Source organism: Anarhichas minor, unplaced genomic scaffold, assembly GCF_050575085.1.
Source record: "Anarhichas minor isolate MPS153535 unplaced genomic scaffold, ASM5057508v1 ptg000136l, whole genome shotgun sequence".
NCBI lineage: Eukaryota > Metazoa > Chordata > Actinopteri > Perciformes > Anarhichadidae > Anarhichas > Anarhichas minor.
In genome coordinates, this window is record NW_027466582.1 from 7,649,087 (window position 1) to 7,670,757 (window position 21,671).

The window sequence follows — 21,671 nt, forward strand, 5'->3', positions numbered from 1 at the left end:
GGCAGGGATAACTGCCTTTATAAGTATTGTTAGTATGTGTGTGTGCAGACACAAACGTTTCTTCTCTTTCGAAGCATCCCCAGTGGGATCGACAAAGACGAGTCGTAAATGAGGGAAACGATGCAATTTAAAAGACTTGGGATGCACCCACACCAGTCTCGGGATAGGAGAACCAGTACTATAGGAAGCCTGAGAGGATACAACCTGGGGCAAAAAAGTCCATAAAACACAAGTTGCTGCTCGTAAAGCTTTTTTTTGCGAGCCAACAGTAATAACTGGAGGTGATCCAGATGGCTGTATCAACAGTTTTATCAACTCAGAGTGATATTGAGTACAAATCTCTGATGTGATGAATGTCTGCTTACATTACCAAACACAATTTAGAAAGGAACATGTTTTCATAAAAAATTCATAAAGTAAAATCATCTTTTTCAGTCCCTTCCATTAAAATCACACTTTTCTGTGTCAAAATGAATTCCAGCGCTTCTGTGTGTGTATAATAATGTAAATTTCCTCAGGACACAGTCAAGCTGTTACACTCTCAGCTTTATCTTCGATGCAAAACGGTGGAAACTATTTTTGATTTATTAGACTTCACTTCCAATACATTTCTACACGTCCGTATAATATTGAATGCTCGGCAATGGCAGTGTTTATAAAGTAAACCGGCATTGTGAGCTTGTAATTGAAACGGAAACGTTTGTTTCAGATCAAAAATAAAACTGGTATCGAGAAAGTTCCAACAACTTCTCCACAGCGTTCAATTCAGCCGCAGTTTGTTTCACTATGATCTGTATGAAACAAGCGCTGTGGTTGCCTGGTGTGGCTTGGTGGCCAGAACAGACTTTTCAAAGTAAACACATAACTCACAAACAAAGCCCAGATGTGACCTAACCGAACAGCTGCTCACATACACCACAAACTAACCTGTAACCAAATGTTTACGTGCTAAATGTTATGCCCGAAACCAGGACAAAACACCGACTCTTCGATCAGAACGGGAGAAAAAAAAGAATGGCGAATAGGTGAGCGAAAAAAGTGAGAAATGAGGTGAAAATAAGGTGGTGATTGATTCAAGAAGGAGATAATAAACAAGGGGCAGACAGAGGAAGAAAGAAGTTGGCAGGGAGAGAAAGAAGGAGCATGGAGGAGAGATGGTCATGCAGACGTGCAGCTGGATGAATACAAGGCCTCTGTGTCAGCGCTGTGTGTGTGTGTGTGTGTGTGTGTGAGAGAGAGAGAGATTTCAGAGCACTACTGTAGCACTGAAGCCAGGTCTAGTTGGTATTTAGAGAGAGTTTGCGCGCAGATCATTCACACAGACCTAACCCTTATCCTGACTGGACTGAACTGGCTTGGAAACACAGGGCAGCACATCAGAGAGAGGAAGAGAGGTAGGAAAGAAGTCAAAGTTTAAAAAAAGGGGGAAACTGCAGATAAGAGAGGAAGAGGGGTGTAACGGGAAATAACGTAGAGAGATAAGAGGAAGACTTACTCTTGGAGCAGGAGGTCCGTGGTCATCCAGATATGTGGATTCACCTGCAGAGACAACAAAGTTAAGGTGTTAGGATTCTGACATACATCTTGTAACCACTTTCCATTCACAGAGACCAGAAGACTCAAAATATCATAACTAAAAAGAATGACTGGGCATCAGAATCAGCTACTTTGCATCAGCGTGATGGCTGAAAGAAGCAGGAATTTCAACTAAGGATGCATCGATTTGAGTTTTTCATTCACGGTACAGATGTGATACCAGTGTTTAATGAATGTATCAATTACTCCCTTATGAAAATAAGGTATTTGTTAGATACCGGTGGCTCTTAAACTCTCCCATGTCCCCCTTTGGAAACAAGACGAGATTGCATTTCCTAACCCTCTTAAAATGAACTTTGTTTCACAGCATTTTTTTGGAAATTAGTAACACAAGTCAACTTCAATGCAATTTTATTGGAATATAATTATGACATTTTTTTTATGAGCTTCACTTGTATTTCTTCTCTTGTATCTTGAAACGGTCTGAGTAGATATTGCTGTTTTTTTATTGTGCCCACATTAATCAGATTCATCTAACTTTAGTTCCTCTCCACATGTTCCCCCTTGCCACACCCAGAGGCTGCACTAAACAACAGGTGGCACTTCACTTAAAAACCCACGCCCAACACAACAAAACCCACAGAAAACAGCGGAACTCTTCTACATTAAGACTGAGGGTGTCACAAACAGAGTTACAAAGTCTTTACACAGTACATCGAACACCGTGAAGCTGTTTTATGAGGAAACAATGGAGCTCATTGAAGGCTCCCCCACACGTAGGATATGTGCCTGTTTTTCTGCCCCCTCTCCAAATCCAGGCCCTGGCTTCAGACAGCGGCCTTTTCTTTGATTCATCCGGAGACCTATTGCTTCCCATCACATTTACAACATGCAGGTGGCTCGCGCAGGAGAAAGGGAGGATGACAAATTGGAGAGCGTGGGGGGGGGGAGTGTAAGGCTATAAAGAGAAGAAATATTACACAAGAGAACAATCTCTCCTTGTGTCTGAGAAATGTGATCCAACACACAGATGAAAATAGCAAGAAGTGATGCATGAACACACACTGTTTATAACCAGACAAGGTTTCCCACTTGGCACACACTTGTGTTATGCTTTTGTATGCTTGTCCTGGAAGTGCATTGCATAACTTCGTAAGTACTGTTTACACTTAAGATAGTGGTGTGTAAGCTTTGAATAATTAGCCTGACACTAAGGTCCAATCTGCCTCTGTTTGGCTCTGTTGCAATATCACAAACACGTTCACACGCTAAAGTTAATGTAGAACCTGGCTGACTTACAGTATGTGTGTTGTGGCTCACTGAATCATCAGGAGCTGGATGTGGAACTACTGACACAGCTGCACTATTCTCACCTTCGGGGTGTTTTTTTTTAGACTTGATCTATCTTTGCATATGGCTATTTCTCTCTTTTATGACTTAACACAGTTTTCCTGAGGAATGCTGCGGAAGGTTTGCAGCATTTGAGGTCATGGCAGGGCGAGAATGCAGTGAGGCAAACATCTCTGTTCTGTTATCCATCATAGATAACAGCCCCCCCCCCCCCACCACCACCACGACGGGATTGGAACTAATGTTTTCCAGGGAACGATGCTTGTTAAAGCTGACAGCTGCCCTGCGCCCCCACCCCCTACAGAGAGAGGAAAATTAACTTAATAAGTAACTTTATCGACCCCATTGTCCAATTGCTCCAGTGTTAAAAGGCAATGAAATTCAGATATATTGGCTTGAACAAGAAATATTTCAATTGCAAAACTGAAAAAAAAACAGGCCACAAAAACATTATCCTGTACTTTGTGGCAGCTGCATTTTGTATATTTTCAGTGTTTACTTAATATATTACCAATCTATGGTTTGATAACTATGACTTCATTCTGCCCCCTACACTGCTCCATCTGTTCCTACAAATACACAGGAATAACCTAATAATGTACTTAACATGACACAAATACAGATGCTCCTTCAGGATATAGGGTTTCTCTGAATGGTTGGATAAGTACGACAATTATGTGAATCTTATAATACGCACGGGTGGATTATTGAACCGGTCCGGACAAGAAATAGTCTGGCATATATAACTGGTAAAGAGGTGTGCCATTGTGGATCTGGAAAAGGATTAAGCCTCTATTCATCCCTAGGATGAGGGAAATAGTTTTAATTGCCAACAATACTTATTTTAAACCAAAACACAACCTTTTCCTAAACCTAACCAAGTAGCTTTGTTGCGCATGTAAACCTAAAAACAAAGTTAACCCATGTTGGAAGTTTGTTTTGAAAAGAGACTGCGTGCGTGTAACAAGCGGATGCTGTGCGTTGTCTGTGAACACAGAAGTTTATTTTGAAAGGACACTGTGAATGTAACGTGCAGAAACTTGACACGCCGTCCTCGAGCCCAAAGCTGACACGAATACACGCGTCATGAATGGTCAAGTGGAGACACAGCTAAGTAGCAGAGGGCTCCTTTGAAGGAATAATTCCCAAATTAAACAAAGGTCAGTGTCATCGTTGAACATCCACATGTTTATGGTATGTAGTGTGTGTGTGTGTGTGTGTGTGTGTGAGTATAAATGATTAAAGGAGACACTAACCGGAGTGTAGGTATGCATGGGCCTGTAGCTAAATGGATAATTGGATTACTGTGTCACAAGATCCATGTACTCGCCTCTGGCTAAGAGCAGCTGCATAACCAGCCCTAAGTACATTATCTAATCAATACTGCACTTCTAAAAAAGTGTGTCTATAATATCTAGAAAAGTTTTAAAAACAAATGAACCAAAAAACATCTAAAGCTTTTAAAGCCTTCAAAGCAGACTGTTTTTTGCCGAATACAATCTGTGCCATTTAGGAACAACAACATTTTGTAAGTGACCCTTTGAAAATAACTTTTCAAAGGGTCCGTCTTCACTAAATTCAGAAAAACTGTGTAGCAAATAAAAGCGTCTCATCTGCACAGCAAGACATCTCCACATATCAAGCAATTTTTAGATCTTCTGAACAACACATGCAAGTAGTACTGCAGAAGCAGTAATATTAAGCAATGTCTTATATTTGGCAGAACAAAATGTGAAACTCTGTAACTCTGATTATTGCCAAACATATTTTCCGCATGAATAAAAAATACAACAGGATCTAATTATTGTGAATCTGCTGAGGGAACCAATCACTCACTATGTTTCCCACTAAAGCTCTACTCACACAACAGCAAGCCACTGTCAAACATCTCTATCCTTGTTCTTGTGCACACTAACTATGAACCCTGTATTTGTATTAGTAGAAGGATCCAATTCAACTTTTAACCCAGGACCTTGTTAGAGAAAATTACCACCTACATCAATTAGTCACCTCATTAGCTGAGCCGGGGGCGCCTACAAAGCTCTGATTAGCTTGGTTGTTTTTCCACATTTGAATTGAGATGTGGAAAACAATTCAAAGGTCAGGAATCAGACCGAGAAAAATTGAATGCAGGAAAGAAAGCTAATGTTGAAAAAAGTTTTTAATCAGAATACTGTCACAGGATACATATTCTTTGGCATGGAGAAAACATAGCTTTGGTCTGTAAGACATGCATTTTATAAATATTTAATTGACAGTTCAATTCAAACCAAAGAACTGTACAGTGTACAGAGATCACTACGTTTGTACGGGAATAACTCATTGGGCGTCATCCCGCAACAATTCCTTCAGGCTCTGGAATTCTCCCTTCGGTGTTGGCCTGCTTCAGGAATGCTACAGCAAGTTTGGGAATTTCATAAACATGTATTTAGACCATAGACCATTTATTTTGCTTTGTGAAATTGGCCACCTAGCTAAGTAGAGCTTGGGAAAGAGGACATCCCAGAATAGGCTGAGGTGGGAGCGGAAAAACCGCACAGGAATGACTGTTGAGAATACGGCCAAGAGGATAGGCGCAGTGTTGAAGTCAAGGGGCCTTCGCTTTGCTGTGCGGGACAGCACTCAAAACAAAGATGGAAGGTTACGGAGCTGTTGCACTGGAATGTATTATGTATGTGGAACCAGATTACGGGTTGCCAAAGCTGTGAAGACTAAACTCTCTCCTCCTTTAAAACCACATCCTGCTGTAGTTTCAGTATCTACTGCATACTGCAGACGTAAATGAGAGAAGGTGTGTGCTTGCTGTTATAGGAATAGGTTTTACACTCAACACAAACGGATGGATAGACAGATAGCTATCTCATGACATTGATAAATTACATAACATCTGCCTGATCCAGCTGTGTGAAACACACCCAGTTAAACTAGACACATGTCTATGGTTACAGTCCTGACAAAACCTTTGTGCCATAATAGAGAGCATATGCAAACAAAGTCAGCGTGTACGGGTTACATACAAGCTTTTCTGTGTGTATTTGTCTGTGAAATGTGTGTGTGTGTGGTTACCCAACCCTTTGATTTGGAGTGAGGGAGTGGCCCTCTTAAGACCTGTAGCATGACCTATCTACATAATTACAGAAGGAAGTTAAGCTGAGGGTCAGGGTCTCCACCCACTACGCCCTGCTCCACATCACCCCTCAGTCACTCGAGAATCAACAATGGTCAGACAGCTTTTTGATATAAATAGAAAGGCTGTGCCGTTGCTATGTTATTGCAGGTGCCCAAAGACTAAAACTGGGAAGGGAGACTAATTTGTGGACCTATTGCTCCCCTAAAATTTTGGTTACTGAAAAGGAGTAGGAGGACACATGTGCGTATACATTTCCAGGGGTTGGGAGACTTCAAGATGACAGTAAGCATGTAATTTGTGGACACTAGTGGTTGCCACCATGTATACTGTATACCGCTAAACTGATGACCCAGCAGAGCAGTGGTGACTCTGGTGGCTGTGCAGCGCAGAAGCCATAAATAAAAGACATAGTGGAGCAAGAAAAAGAAAAAGCTTAATCATTTCCAATGTTAAGGAAAGAGGAAACAGGAGTGACTCATACAATTCATGACAAAATGATCCATGTCAATGCTTGTATTGTTATGTAATAAAAATAGTTAAAGGGTGAAGTAGCGCTGTAGATGACAATGATGCCTTACGACAACCCATAGCAGTCATAACTGACGCATTTGAAGTAATGAACACATTTGAATCAATCATTGCATGTTTTGATGGTTAATGGTTAAATTGGAATCAATCATTGCATGTTTTGATAGATAACGGTTGATCAGTTTTGTATTTAACCAACAGTGCATTTCAAAAATGCTGGGAGTAGCAACTCAAACTAGCCATACGTAAATGTCACACTTGACAAAGTAAACTGATCGACGAGAACCCAGATGAGTCATTTGATGTCTCTTAACTCTGAAGAAGCATTCGTTTGAATGAAGCCAAAGCAGCAAAGCAAAGTGAATCAAATCAAGTGAGGGACTTTGAGCTTGCAAAGTATCCATGTGTGGAGTAGAAGAGAATTACCTGGTTAAAACCGAAAGGCAGGATTCCTGAATATGAAGTTAAAGGGAAAAGAATTCCCATCACACTTTCTGAATCACATCTTACAGCACAGCACAGATACTGATCTCCAGTAGCACGTTACGTTGTGAATCTTGACCTTGTGAGACTCTACTCTACCTGGCAGGCTGTCACACAGTCTATGAGCACTGAATGCCTCTCAAAATCTGGCTTTGAAATGAAGAAATGAGCCGTGCAGTAGAAAATAAGCCAAACAGTTGAAACCCTAATAGATGTCTGACACCAAACACAGCCAAAGTAGGAGAAGTACTCACTCATCAACTGCTCAGACAGTGACGCAAATGCTTTTACTTTGTGACATAATGTAGGTTTTCATCTCTATACTGCTCCAATAATGAGAAAGAATCAGAAAATAACGTTAATCACAGGATGCGGTGCTGTCAGGGATTTCTGGTACAACGCATAATCTGTCAGCTGATTCTGGACGAGTCACTTCCCCTTTAGAGAGCACCAGAGTGCTTTTGCAGTGTCTACGTACCTCGTACCTTGTGGATATGTGTGCACGACACCGGCTGTCTTGCCAGCCTTTCGTTATGGATAAAAAGGCCTGTATGGTCATTTTGATTGACCAGTGATTTTTCCCACACACCCCTACAAAATAAGTCAAATGGAGGGGACTTCTTAAATCTTACGGATAGATCGCTAACGAATATTACACAATGTGCCACACACAACTGGAACTGGGATGGTTTTAGGGAGTAAATTAAGTAGTTTGTTGTGAGATTTTGTGCAATTAGCAGCGGCAAGATGTTGTCTTTCCATAAATACATGTTATTGTGTCTGTCATCAAGTCTTTTTATGGATAAGAAATGGTTGTCCAATTAACACTGTAACTATGAAATTGGAGTTTTACATATTGGTATGGAGTATAAACATTATGGTAATTAGAACCTAATATAACTATAACTTAGTGTATGAATTAAAGATAGATTTAAATACTTAATATTAAAAACATATTATTTTGTGGTTTATACCAGTGTTTTTAACACATTATATTCACTGGGAGCTTTAACTGTAATAGTAAATAGTAATTAGTAAATTTACCACCACATTGGCTCTGCTGCAAATGGGACAGAAGGTTCTGCCTAAATGAAAGAAGCCAGACAAACACCCTGCTTTAACTGTTTGTTTACAACACAGCTCCCTTGGCCCTGAGCATCAACTCAAGCCAAATCCGTTTTTTGAAAGAATCTATCTGCTCTTTTTTGGCAACACAAGCTTGTTTATCACTTTATCCCTGTTCTTCATCGTCTATACAGAAGCTAGTGCTGACCAACAATATGACTTGCTTGTGAAATGCCACAACTATCTGACATGAACGTTCACCATTTTCCCAAAAAACCCTCCTGCTTGTTTTGAGATCCAACTGGTAGCCATTGGCGATACAAATTATACAGAAAATGGAAAGACAAAAAGGATGTTTTTACAACTTCTTTCATCATGACAATGTCGAAAACAGACAACAGCCGTTGGTGCGAACTGAAAACAATCTACACCCTTGTTTTAGGATCCAGTGGTGATGCTGCTGAGTCACAAATGAGGCACGCTATAGATAAATATGGGAAATCACAAAGAGCTGGGTGCACACTCATCACCAATTCAGATATCTTTAGACTGCTGGTGAACCACATCTTAACATGTATTTTGTATTTTTGTTCGCCTTTTTAAGTTGCTAGCCATGAAGGGTTCTTTTTCTGGCCACTGTGAAAAAAACGAAACAGCTGCCATGAAGAACACTAAGGGTGAGCAACTCCCGCTGTTACATGCAAAGAATCATTGCTCTATATGTTTAACTGTTACACACTGCACAATGTTACACAATGCGGAAAAAAATGGTTCATGAGTCTTAAACCTGCTGGCTTTCTCTCACTGCGTGTGATTTTAACTATCTGCTTGCTTTAGGTTTCATGCTTGGATGTGCATGTAGCCACTGAGAAAGCCTGGAATCTGGAAGACCTGCAATGTGCTCTATCACAGTTGCACGGAGCAGCACGCTTTAACCCCACGGCCAAGGACACACATATGAAACGCATAGTCCTAAAAAAAAACAATCACATCTGGGAAGAGCTGGAATGAGGGCCACTAAATAGTGAATCAGAACTTAAAGGAACAGTTTGACATTTTGGCAAATCCACTCATTCGCTTTCTCATGTCTGTATGCTAAATATGATGCAGGAGTTTAGCTCAGCATACAGACTGGAAACAGTGGGAAACAGCCTGGTTCAGTCCAAAGGTAAACACAACCTGCCTCCCGTTACTTCTGATTTAATAGATGTAGAGGTGCTGGTATGCTGACTGTTCCCCCGTGTTTCATGTCTTTATGCTAAGGGAAGAAATAAGACAAAAAGTACCATATGAAGGAGGGATCAATGAGAGATACCGAGTTACTACAGAGTACCAGAATTCCTCTGGGTTCGTCATGTGACAGAAGATTCAGGAAAAAGCAGCTGCTGTAGTCTGCAGCACAGCAAGGAAATTACAAAATATGGAAAGAAAAAAAGTCGGGGTGTGGGGGGGGGGGGGGTAGAGGGAGGAAGAATGAGAGACAGCGAGAGGGAAACAGGAACAAACTGTTATCAAATCAGTTTGTGAGCCCTCTGCGGAGGTCAGCAGAAGAAGATGAATTGCACTATCTGGCAGCTATGGCTTCATCGGCCTGAAATGCCTTCAACAGAGAAAAACACATAATGATTCCACCAGGAAGCACAGATTCATACACACACACACACACACACAGACGCAGATACAGTGCTGTTTAAACAGTACCTACACCAGCACACACACACACACAAGGACTGAAAAAAAAAAAAAATACGTATTCAAAAATAACCAACTAGATGTTGCTTTGTCTAATGATGAATGTGAATATTTATGAAAGGTAATGAAAGCAAGGAACTCATACAAAACACAAAATAATGATTATTGGCTCTTATTAATAACTGGTATAAGTGCTGGCCCAGGAGCTCAACCAGCTGTGAGAAAGACCCTCGTCATATGGAGGATGACAGGAGATGCAAGCATTCCTCTGTATATTGTTATAAGCTATGACAGGACTTTAATCATAACAACGTGCGCGTCCATGTGTGTATGTGTCAACCATGTGTGAGTCAAACATTCACAAACAGGAGAGATATTCATTTTGATGCCTCGTGTCTCAAATCTGACATTTAATCTCTTTCTGTCTCTGTCTGCCTTTCAGCAGCAGTAGCCCTTATCAGACTTTGCTCCCCAGCAAGCACCGCTGCAGCTTGGCCATTCAGAAACAAACAGACCACATGAAGAGACCCCCGTGTGGTGCTAAATCTCAAAAGAGAGGCGGAGGAGAGAGAGGCACTTAATGAGAAAAATAAAGGTTAGTGAAAGATAAAGGACAGAGGTGGACGACAAGCGATGGTCAGACAAATTATGGAATTATGGAAAGAGAGTCTTACAGTGCCCCAAAATGTTGGAATAGCTTTCTGGACAGCCTTGTCAAAATTGAGATCATGTCATAAATTATATCGACGGGGGGGGGGGGGGGGGGGCTCCAGGTCCACTGAAGTGTGCTACTTTTCTCATGGGCCCCAACGATAGACCTTTATAGGACTGTTACACTGTTCTGTTTGACACGGAGAGGTGTGATTTCAGCACAGGGCTGATCCGTTCCAGACATACGGTATATTATCGCAACACATAAATGTCGGTCACGATCACTTGCTGTAAATTAACAAGACGTATGAGAAATGCAATGGATGATTTAGATGTTAATATCTATTTTAGCCCATCTTACGTTATTAATAGATATTAGAATTAACACAAATGTAATACCCCACAAGTAACTTCCACAAATTCATTGTAAAATATATTTAAAATGTAAAAAGAATGTAAAAGAAAACCATGCTGCAATATGTTCCAATGCAAAAGTTACAACCATTAGTAAAGAAACTAACTCATTCACTGAAATCTAAAAGCCACAGCCTCTATATCCCAAAACATCATCATCATCATCATCACTTGGGCAACAATTCCCAAAAGTCCTATTCACTGTGGAAATAGTAAATACCAGTCGGTCAAATAAAGTACAAGACATTCTCTATGACAATAAAAATAGACGTGCAACAGTGCAATAACTAGACAGAAGAAAACATAAAACAAAGTTGGAAAACTTCCTCCACAATGAACCCTAAACCTAATTGTAGCAATGGAATTTTCATAAATAGACACATTCAACATAAACTGACAGAAACAGTCAGTACAATCATACGGTGGCTCTAAGAGGCCCGTCCAATGTTGTGCATGTGTAATTCAGTTGTTGATGATGTTTCTTAATTTGCTTGTGTTGTGTCATTTCTGCATTTCCTAACGTGCAATACGTTGAGCTCACAGGGCCAAATGTACCAAAAGGGCCAAAGGTGCCAGAGTCAGACATGTTTCTACTCACTGCCGACAGGAAATGGGATCAGGAGCAAGGCCAACATTAGTCAAATCTACATCGTGCCCAAATGCCAGGGAGTCTTCCACTAATGTTCAATAGCTGTTTTATTTAAATGAGGCATTTGTTTCAATCCCCCTAATACATCATCATTATAATCATATGTGGGTAATATTTTTCTTACCTAATTTCCAGTTTGGAAGAATTTAACTCTTCCAAACCATGACTATTATTCCATACACATCAGTGCTGTACAGATGCAATAGTTGCCAATGTGCTCAGGCTTTATATGTGTGTTTCTACAATTATGTCTAATGCCCTGAAGCTTTTCAAATATTTGTATGCGCAGGCACGCTATACTTTGCATGTATCTGTTGCGTGTGCTTTTTCACATGTAGAACCGGAGTCCACAAAAGCTCTAACTAATTACACAGTGGATGGTGCAGAGCCCTGGCCTTCGTGCTGGGCATCATCTGTTACATAAATACTCATTTGACGGAAACTGCTGTCAGGCGCCATGTTGTTCAGTGCCAGGTTGAACCGCTGCTGGACAGGGACGCTGCCACTCCCTTGTTTTGTGTGTTAGATGGGGAAAAACAACAAAAAAGGTGCATGTGTACATGTGAGAGGCTGAAGAGGGGTGTGTGTCTGTGTGTGTGTGTGCGTGTGTAAGTGTGCAAGGACATTTTACAGTGCCCGTTACCAGAAGCCACAGGATGTGCGTCTGCAGCAGACCACCTTGTACCCCATGACATCACCATAGTGCCTCCTGAAACACACACACACACACACACACACACACACACACACACACATGCACATGCATGCATGCACACACGCTCACACACAAACACGCTTAGTTCCTGAGACATTATGTTTTCCCTACCCACATCAGGTGCCAAATAAAATGCATTTGCCATGTGTTGAGCACATGTTGGTGACGGTGATCTGCTCCAGTGAAGAGGAAAACTTTAAAAAACTTTTTGAATAGCAGCTGAGGTATCATGCATCACGCTTGCATATTCAAAACATGTTAACTGTCAAGACTACATCTACAAAGCATCCCGACTAAACCAAATCTTTTTTTTTTTTTGATATGGAAATAAAAACGTTTTATTTAACTGAAGTGAACAATCAAAACGGAGTTGCAATGTTTGAACAGTTTGGTGATAATGCAGTGACAGGCGTTTGGCACTTCCCTGGACCACAGTGGCCAGAAAGAGTGCAGAGAGCAACAACCCGAGCGATGCACAACAGATGGCAGCTCTCACTTCCAAGAAGAGCAAAGTATTTATAGATTGAAGCCTTTTCAAACAGGCTTCATACTGCAGAAACTATCAGGGCATTTTAAAACCAATCCAACATCATCGTGAATCACAATTATGAGCACAATCTCAAAGCAAACCACAGTCTACACTGTCAACCACTGCAACAATAACAATCACACCCAAATGCATACAACAAGTACAAGATAAGAGGGGATGGACCAGCTTTGCTTTTAGAACTACATGTAATATAAGATTTGAAGTGACTTGATTGTGGAAGTAATGGTAGTGTGTCTAGTTAAATTAGAAGTTGTAGGTTGGTTCATGCGCACCATGAATACATGTAGAGACAGTTAAATCTGTGGAAACCTGTCCACATAAAAGCAGTCACCGGCTAGAGCAAGTTATGTAGGGTTTGACACAAAGTCTATAATAAGGCACCAAGCATAGACATCATAACAGGCTTGTGAGCAGAAGTTCAGTCGTGTCCTTGAGCAAGATACTTAACCCCAGAAATGTCTCCCGTAGCTGTGCCTATACGGTGTATGAATGTGATAGAACCTGAATTGTAAGTCGCTTTGGATAAAAGCGTCTGCTAAGTGACTGTAATGTAATGCAGACTCACTGTGATGCAACAGTGTGGAGATGCATGAACTATGATCTAGCTTCAGAAACAGAGAAAGTTGTATTCTCAGCTTCCCCAGAGCGGCGCTCGCAGAGACGCGTCGTGCACCTCCTGAAAAATGTGACTGAGCACCAGGCACCCCGGACGACGCAGAGGTTTGATCGGACATCAGAGTCGAGATGTGGGTTGTCCGCACAGGCATCTTAGATCTACAACAACAACCTTATCAATTCTAAGCACAGCAGCTCCTCCAAATAATCAACTCTTCCATATTTCTTTTCCAGCCATGGAGTTGTGTTGGGCCCAACTAACGAAACCATTGAATCACAACTAATCAAGTAAATCAAGGGTTGGCCAGACAAAGGATTTGAAATCTGCGGTTCCAAATCAAATAGAAATGACACGCAATCCGCAATTTCAAGCAGTACTATGTCAACATATGTATATGTATGTTTTTATTTAACCTGTTTTTGCTGCTGAAACAGTTTCACATCCTGGATACATCCTTCAAACGCATAATGTCGACCCATCTGTCTGCGTCTCTGCAAACTTTCTTTTTCCAAAAGTGAGATAATATCTATTGAGGGAGTGCCAGTTAGTGACAGTGTGAGCTCCATGGTGGATTTGACATTAGTGACGGAGTGGCGGTGGGGGGTGGGGCTTGATGAAGGGCGAGCTGGTTGGACCATGTTGCCACTTTTAATAACCACTTCATAATTAGTGTAAAAAGACAAATATAAAACGCTTATTCAAACAACATGTAGTTAAGCTGCCATAACATATTAAATCAATGTGGTTATGATAAAAAGGCTATTCCGTACGCTAACAATGGCACTAATGAGCAAATACTTCGATGTCAGCATGTTTGTTTCGACACAACACGTGCACAGTGAGCTTCTGAGCATGACAACACTTTGCTCATTTTTTATTTTGCCCACTCCTGGACTTTTTTTGTCAAGTACTCAAACCCAAACCACAAGCAGAAGCATTGAAGAAATATACACCTATTATGGGTCATTAGGAACCTCATTTTCTTCATAAAGTGGGTTTCCTTACACTACCAGCAGAGTGCCAAGTGTAGTCCTTCTCTGTTTCTGTCACCAATGGCAGAGGCAGGGTTGAAGGTGCTAAATCTCCCTTGGCCTCTGCTGTGTTAAGGCAGGGTTACATATTATATCACATCTTGGTTAGAGGCAGCACACTGAGAGACCCTGTACTACACTCTCCCTACAGGCTCCTTGCTGAGTCACACACTCTCCCTCACCCTCACACACATATATAGCTACGGTACACATGCAGGCAGAGGCAAACACACACACACACACATACACACACACACACACACATTCAAACGCCAGTGTTGTTGATTCATGCTAATACAGGGCTGGTAGAGGTCCACGGTGTGAAGGTGAGGGACACTCTCTCACCCTTGACTGGCCTCTTGGAAATGTGGGCACAGCTTCAAATCCAGACCAAACACTAGCTCACAGAGAGAGCTGCGGCTAGATATAACTAGCTTTCATTCATAAACATCACTTGACGCCCATCTCATTGTCATTTGAGGGCAGCTATGAGGATTAACTCTCAATCACGGCCGGGCAGTCTGCCTTTGAATGGTGAGCTTTCATTCATGGTCTGGGGCTGGCATGCTTAATAAATCCAGTTTTCACACCTTTTTTTGAAAAAAAGACGGTGTGAAAAATGAACGTTGGACGGAATATTGGGATCATATGGGAGAAGACAGAAAAAAACCAAATGCCAGAATTAAAAACTAGACCGCAACCACACCCATTTTTTAACACATTGGTTTAGTAAGAGCTGGATTCAAGCTACATTTGAAACCTCAATATGTCACTGACATTCAAGAGACGTAAGTACCAAACCACTCGACATCACTGCTCATGATCATTTTTTGTCCATATGCTGACAGTCACAGTTCTACAAACTCTTACAGTCTGCACTGGCCTGTAATCAATGTGTCACATTGCTTTTAGCTCTGCCTATTAATATACAAGCAGGAATCTGTCCCACTCGTTAAGACTCTGGTCTGGGACATGACATTGTCCGAGGGATTAAAGAAAAAGAAGAGATAAAGATAAAGAAGGAGAGGAGAGATAAAGGAAGACAAAAAGCAAAGGACATTAGGCTAACGAGGGACCAGTGCGGGAGGAGGATGGTGTACTCTTCCACCTGCTTCTCTTAAAGCATCTCTGCGGGGCAACGCAGCCGGGAAAGCTGGGACTTGTCTTGTGGGGAGAAAAACCCACATGGAAAAACCCACAGAAATAAACCCCTTTATTTAGACCACTGGGATCCTTTACTCTTATAAATAGACAGGCAGCAACTTGTATGCCACAGTCTATATTAACATGTGTCAGAGCGATGTGGGTCTATGCATTAATGAATACGGGGATTGATGATTGGCAAAGGTTGGAGGTTTCCTACTACTGAACTATGAGAACATTTACTTTACATTTAGTTTAAAGTTGAAATAAAAATAAAAGTTTTTCCATTTCAAATTGCTTCATACAAATACTTTCAAATACCCCACAGAGTATATTTGACATTTATAGTTGTATACTTTGCAGAATAAGATTGTACTTCAAAATGTATTTATCTTGTGAATTAGGACACATTTTGATGGATAAAAAGACAGTATATGAAGTTAAGAAATAGCTCCACCTCAACCTACAGCAATAAAGTGCCGCTAAATGTACTGGCAATAATACTTCATGTATAACAATATAACGCTGAAAGAAGCTATGCCCCACAAAGACAACTTGTTTTTGATCTTGAGGTACATTTAGCAGATAATACATTTTATTTAAAATGTTCAGGATATTAACTTTTTAACCAAAGTATTTTTTGGATTGTCTTATTGCAATTCTCATTTCACTACTGTAAAGGATCTGAACACGACATTCACCACTGGTTAACTGAGCTTCATCCTTGTTTTGTGAAGCAAATATAAGTAAAACTGAAAATGGCTCCCTTTCTCATCGTCATGTCCACATGCTGTTATCTATGAGCAATGAATTACGGTCTTTGTAGTTCACTGACATGATTTCAGCGTTGGATTCTTTTGTTTAACTACACCAACAGGAAACACCAGGCATATAAATCCAACATGGTGCATCAAAACACCAGATATAAGCAAAACACGCAGATTTTTTTCAGAATGTTTTGTATGTTGTTTACTACTCACTATAGCGCACTGGGCTGCCCCCTGTGAGTGCAGGCTCCAGCTAAGCGTGGCCTTGAAGATGGAGGCACTCTTTCATTTAGCAATGTGGCCTACTCGACGCTAGCTGGTGGTCAGCGGTTCGCTTCAGCTCTTCTGAAAACACCTCATTAGAACAGAGCGGCTAATTACGGACTAGCCGACACTAAGCTACACGCTAGAGTCACGAAACACAACAACCTGTTATGAAACATACGAGAGAGAGAGAGAGAGAGAGAGCGAGAGAGAGAGAGAGAAAAGTGGTTAGGGTCACCTTTTGGAGTCAAGGGCAGACACTTGCATTAGGAAGATAGATGAGGATGGTTTCCAATTTAGTGGCAAGTTGCCTTAAGAGAGTTTTTGGAGAGACTATGGAGAAAAATTGGTGTTTGGAAATGGACAGTAATGTTTGCCAATAATCCCCAAAGGCTGCGATCGTCATACTATATTTTGAGAATGTAGTCAACAACGTGTTCTCTAAAGCAAAATTCATTAATAGACATTAAAAAAAGTGTTTTTTTCCCTCTCAGATAGTGAAACAGCTATTTACACCAACAGATTGTATAAATCTGCCAAGGATGTCTCATGTCTCATCCTCATTTACAACAAGTCTGGACTGCAATCAGCACAATTTGGTAGTTTTCATACCAAAAGCACTTCTACAAGCATATAGAAATAAAAGAATGTGACTGACGTGGTAATAATTGTTTACACATTGGTCGGCAAACTCTCTCTCTCTCGCAGGTAAAATACGCGTAAACAATAAACACATGCGCATGAATGGGCACGCGGACCGGTGGAGGAAGATACAGGGGAGCTCAGAGAGACAGTGGTTTTGAAATCCTGCGGTGGCATATGTATGTAATGGAACTGCATGTAGCGATTAGAGACACAAATGTTCCAGCTAGCAATACCACACAGCCAATGCACCCAGTGGCATGGCTCTGTGTGTGTGTGTGTGTGGGTGTGTGTGTGTGTTTGTGTCATACACATCAGAGTGTAGGACAACATAAAGGCTTCATCTGTTCACTTAGAGTTTGCTCTCCAGGAAAGAATTTTCCTTGGAAGTGTTTTTTTTGCAGACTACCAGAGGAGGAAACGCGAGGAGGAGACGAAGAGGCTACGTTGAGAGAAGAGATACATGGCAGGAAGATGTATAGGAAGAAAGTGTCAAAGGAACAGTTGAGAAAGGGAAAAAAGGGAGGGAGACAGAGAGAAAGCAAAGGGAGGCTGGGTAAACAGTGGAACAGAGCGTGGCAACTCTTGGGGTGAAGATTTGTGGCAAAGAATTAGCAGGGCTTTCGCCAGAGTGATGGATGGATTTACAGGACAGGCAGGTCCAACTGGCACGAATTCAGCACAGTCCAAGCCAGACTGGTGCAGCAGGAAGGTGCTGCTGGGCCAAGAGACAGGCAAGTAGCTCTGGGCCAGGCCAGTGGAAACTCTACACAACCAGGATCCAGGCAAGTGAACCAGGCCAAGACAACTGATGGCTTTTCAAGGGGCGTAGCAACACTGTGCGTTTAAGTATCAGACCCAAACTATAGAGCTATCCATTTGACCCTTAAGTATGGTTTATCTTTGGTCCTAACATGACCTTTGACTTTGTTAAAGTGATCTCAAAGTAACCAGGGTGAAGCGTTTGAATTTCATTCCATCACTCTCTCTTTCAAACACACACACTAGTCAAATGCAACCCATCACTCTCCAACCATGTAATTAACACCACTAAACCCACTTACTGACTCCTCTGCTGAACCAATCCCCTGCTGAGAATAAGGACTCAACCTCAGTCGTCTTGACCGAACAGGAAAGAGAATAACTTCTTGGAAGCTGGGCGTCTGTGTGTCTTTGGATCAAAACTTTGTTAACTTTGGACTGTGTTGCTTTCACTCAAGATGTCTCTTCAAAACATCTGGAAAACGTGGTTTCTCCAGCAGACCAGAACATTTGTACAGGGTTACAGTTGCAGCTTAGTACGTCTCGGTTGCCGCTTTAGCAGTTGAAGGATCTGTTGTTTTCGGAGTGTAAACACAAAGAAAAGGAGATCTATAATGACGAGTTTAGAAGCGTGACAGGTGATAGCAGGATGTGGATTTTAGCACAACCCTCACTTTTGGGGGTATGATAATTTGCAATGCCTTCTTCGCATGAGAGATGGCTGTTGAGTGTCAAAAAAAGCAGGATGCTAAGGAAAACAGAGAGAGAAGTGGTGGGAGACAAAGGTGGGTTTCAGAAGAGGAGAGCACATTTTGAGACAGAGGTGTGAGATTTGGCCGAGGTGAGGTGTGCTCTCCACGCGGGACGATCACATTCCTTCTGAATATTTTCAAGCCAACCTCAGTGCGTCCGCCCCCTCCTTTTGCCATCAATACATTAATCTGTCTCAGACCAGACAAGAGGCTCTAGAGCAATGAAATATCTTTATGCTCGAAGGTTAGTCACTGTAGCATTCCACCTGTTGCAAGCAGGGACGGAAAGAGTCACTACTGATACTGCAATAGTAATAATATGTCATGTCTTTTGTGATGTGGAATGACGTGCAAGATGACATAGAGATGTAAAAAAAAGAATTGCCTCAGTCTTAAAGTTAGTAAAAGAGAAGGAAAAAGTGAGAAAAAATATCATTTATCTATAACACATTTGACTATAAAGGCTCTTTAAAACCTATTACACGTCACATTATAGGATGTGGAGCAGACTTTTTGCAAATTCACATTCAAACCCTTAACATACTGTCTCTGGTGTCAGCTAGCAGTAATGTTAACAATAACTAAAAGTCAGCTGTATCCCCTCATAAAGGCTGTGAAAGCTTCTGGTGATCATTTTAGAGTAACTGTGTAACTGACACAACAGCCTGAGGTAGACAGGTAGTACTTCAGGCTGAGTGACAAGCAGAAATAAAGACCTGTTGCATGAAGCTTTGTTTGTACGGGGAGGGTAGGAGGGGTTTTTAATTCATCTGTCTAGCTTTCTTTATTTCACTTGGCCTTCAGATATGTGGCGTGGCTCTGTAAAAACTATTTTGTCTCAACAAAAATAAATGCATTCTTACCAGCGTGTGTGAAGAGTGTTTCTTGTGAAAGAACTAAAGTTGGGGTGTAAAACATAGACCAGCCTTCAGACTAAACAAAGGAAAATGTTGCAGTGAAATAAAAATGGAATGTATATAGTCTTTGCTTGCAGCAGTGGCATATTATGAATTAAACAATTCAATCTTTTGTGCAAGATGAGTAGCAGCTGAATGAGCATGAATTTCCTGAACGGTATTTCCTTAATCTGAGTCTGGTCCTGTTTCATCTGAGACCAATTAGGGTCTATTAGAGGCATCTATATGATTGTACTTGCACACGAATATGTGGAAGCAAAGACACCCACATTTATGTAATCTTTCTTTTTTTTATGTTCAGGGCTGTTTTTGAGCAAACGGGCCTGTGCAGAGCAGATAAAAGGCCTCCATAATCATGAAGGCAGAAGGTTGTAGAAAATGATAATCCGTGTGTTTTGGTATCGTTTTCCAAAAAGACAACTTCTGATGTCTTTGAAAACCCCACAGCTGACATTGGCGTAAGGCCTCAGTCCTGGTGTCTGGCAAAAATAACATTTAGCAACTGTACAAGCTGTTGCCTTCTACAACTGAAAACAACAGAAGAGCTAGTGTTCATAAAGACAGCAGAATAAATCAATGTTAGCATGGGTAGCTTATTCATGAGTAGGCTACATCCAAAATAAGACATTTATTTAGAGTCATGCTTCTGGTCACTTGAAACGAAACAGTTAAAGTTGCGGGCCACACAACTTTAACAGTCGGTTAACATAAGCTAAACGCTCAAATAGCCCAGTCAGCTGATACTGTAATTCTCTCTGGGTTTGTCACTAGAAGTAAACTCTGCATGAATATAGTCATGTGAACCATTGTTACGACAAAAATATTAATTATAGTTGCTTTAAAGAGTAATGATGTACTCTGATATATAAAATTACTTTTGCAAATAGCTTCAGTTTCTAGAAAACGGCAAGAAAAACCTCTCTGGTTCTACTCCGCTGAACCCAGAGAGGGAATAGGCTATATAAAACTTTAAAGTGCAAGGCAATACATTTCCCAAAAACCAGCATATAGTGGTTTTAACAACATGGGTTGGGCATTGCTGCTCTATCTTCCCCGCTGTATATTTCAAGCTGCTATTTTAAAACCACTATATATTTTTTTCACTGCCGTGAAATGAGGCTAGCAGACGGAGCTGTGGTGAATTCTCTCAGAATAAAGATAGGCAGAGTTCCTTGAACAAGGTATGTCACTAACCACCGGGCAACATGTTTCCTCCTCTTAACAACCAATTACTTGGCTTTAGGCTGTGTGTTTGCCACCCTGGACTCTGATGAAAAAGTCAAACACCAGTTGTTGAATCAAATTGGAAAATAATTGCTTGACTTGACAAACACCTGCTGTATATGTGGCCAATAGAAAAGAAACAAGAGCTCAACATGTTGGGTGTTCTGTGGCAATAAAGAAAGGAATGTGGAGTGCTTCAACACTCGCCAAAGTAAACAAAGAAAATTACCAAATAGGCCAAAAACACCAGGGCACAGCTGATCCAAAAATCAACAGCGTTCGCAAAGCACACTGCAATTATTCTGTTTCTGATTGTGTCATGAAAGGACCTGGATTCAGATTAGAGGTCTCATTCCCTCTGGACGAACAGGGCAGAGCTGATTAAGGCGGGGCATCCAGTTTACATGTTGTAAGCGGACACCTAATTTCCTCACAGGACCTCTATTTATCTTGCCACTGATCTTTTAAATTATAGGATATACGTAGTTGCCTTCTTACAAGCATCAGCCAGGGTACCACCCAGTGGCTGTGGGCCTTGAGCCACCCATCCGTTCACGCACCACCACAGGAGCTAACATAAAAGTCACCGCAACCAGTTAACATCAGCGTCAAAGCACAAAGTTCCTAAAAACAACCCCCTTCAGAGTTGATGTATATGTGTTCTTGACTATATGGAGTACAAAAGGCTGTAATAAATAGACTCCGAGCTTAGGGCTGTGTGGAACATCATACCTCACTTGTACGTCATAAGGTTGGGCTATAAAAGCGTTTAAAGGAACAGTCTGTCATT

General features: G+C 41.3%; 1 protein-coding gene across 1 annotated transcript in view; it reads right to left on the reverse strand.

The window, feature by feature from the left end:
- usta (uronyl 2-sulfotransferase a) overlaps positions 1-21,671 on the reverse strand; it is a 49,691-nt gene that overhangs the window by 20,135 nt on the left and 7,885 nt on the right. The window contains exon 2 of the mRNA XM_076084729.1: positions 1,496-1,539. Within this exon, the coding sequence (XP_075940844.1) occupies positions 1,496-1,539 (44 nt within the window). The remainder of the gene's footprint in view (positions 1-1,495; positions 1,540-21,671) is intronic.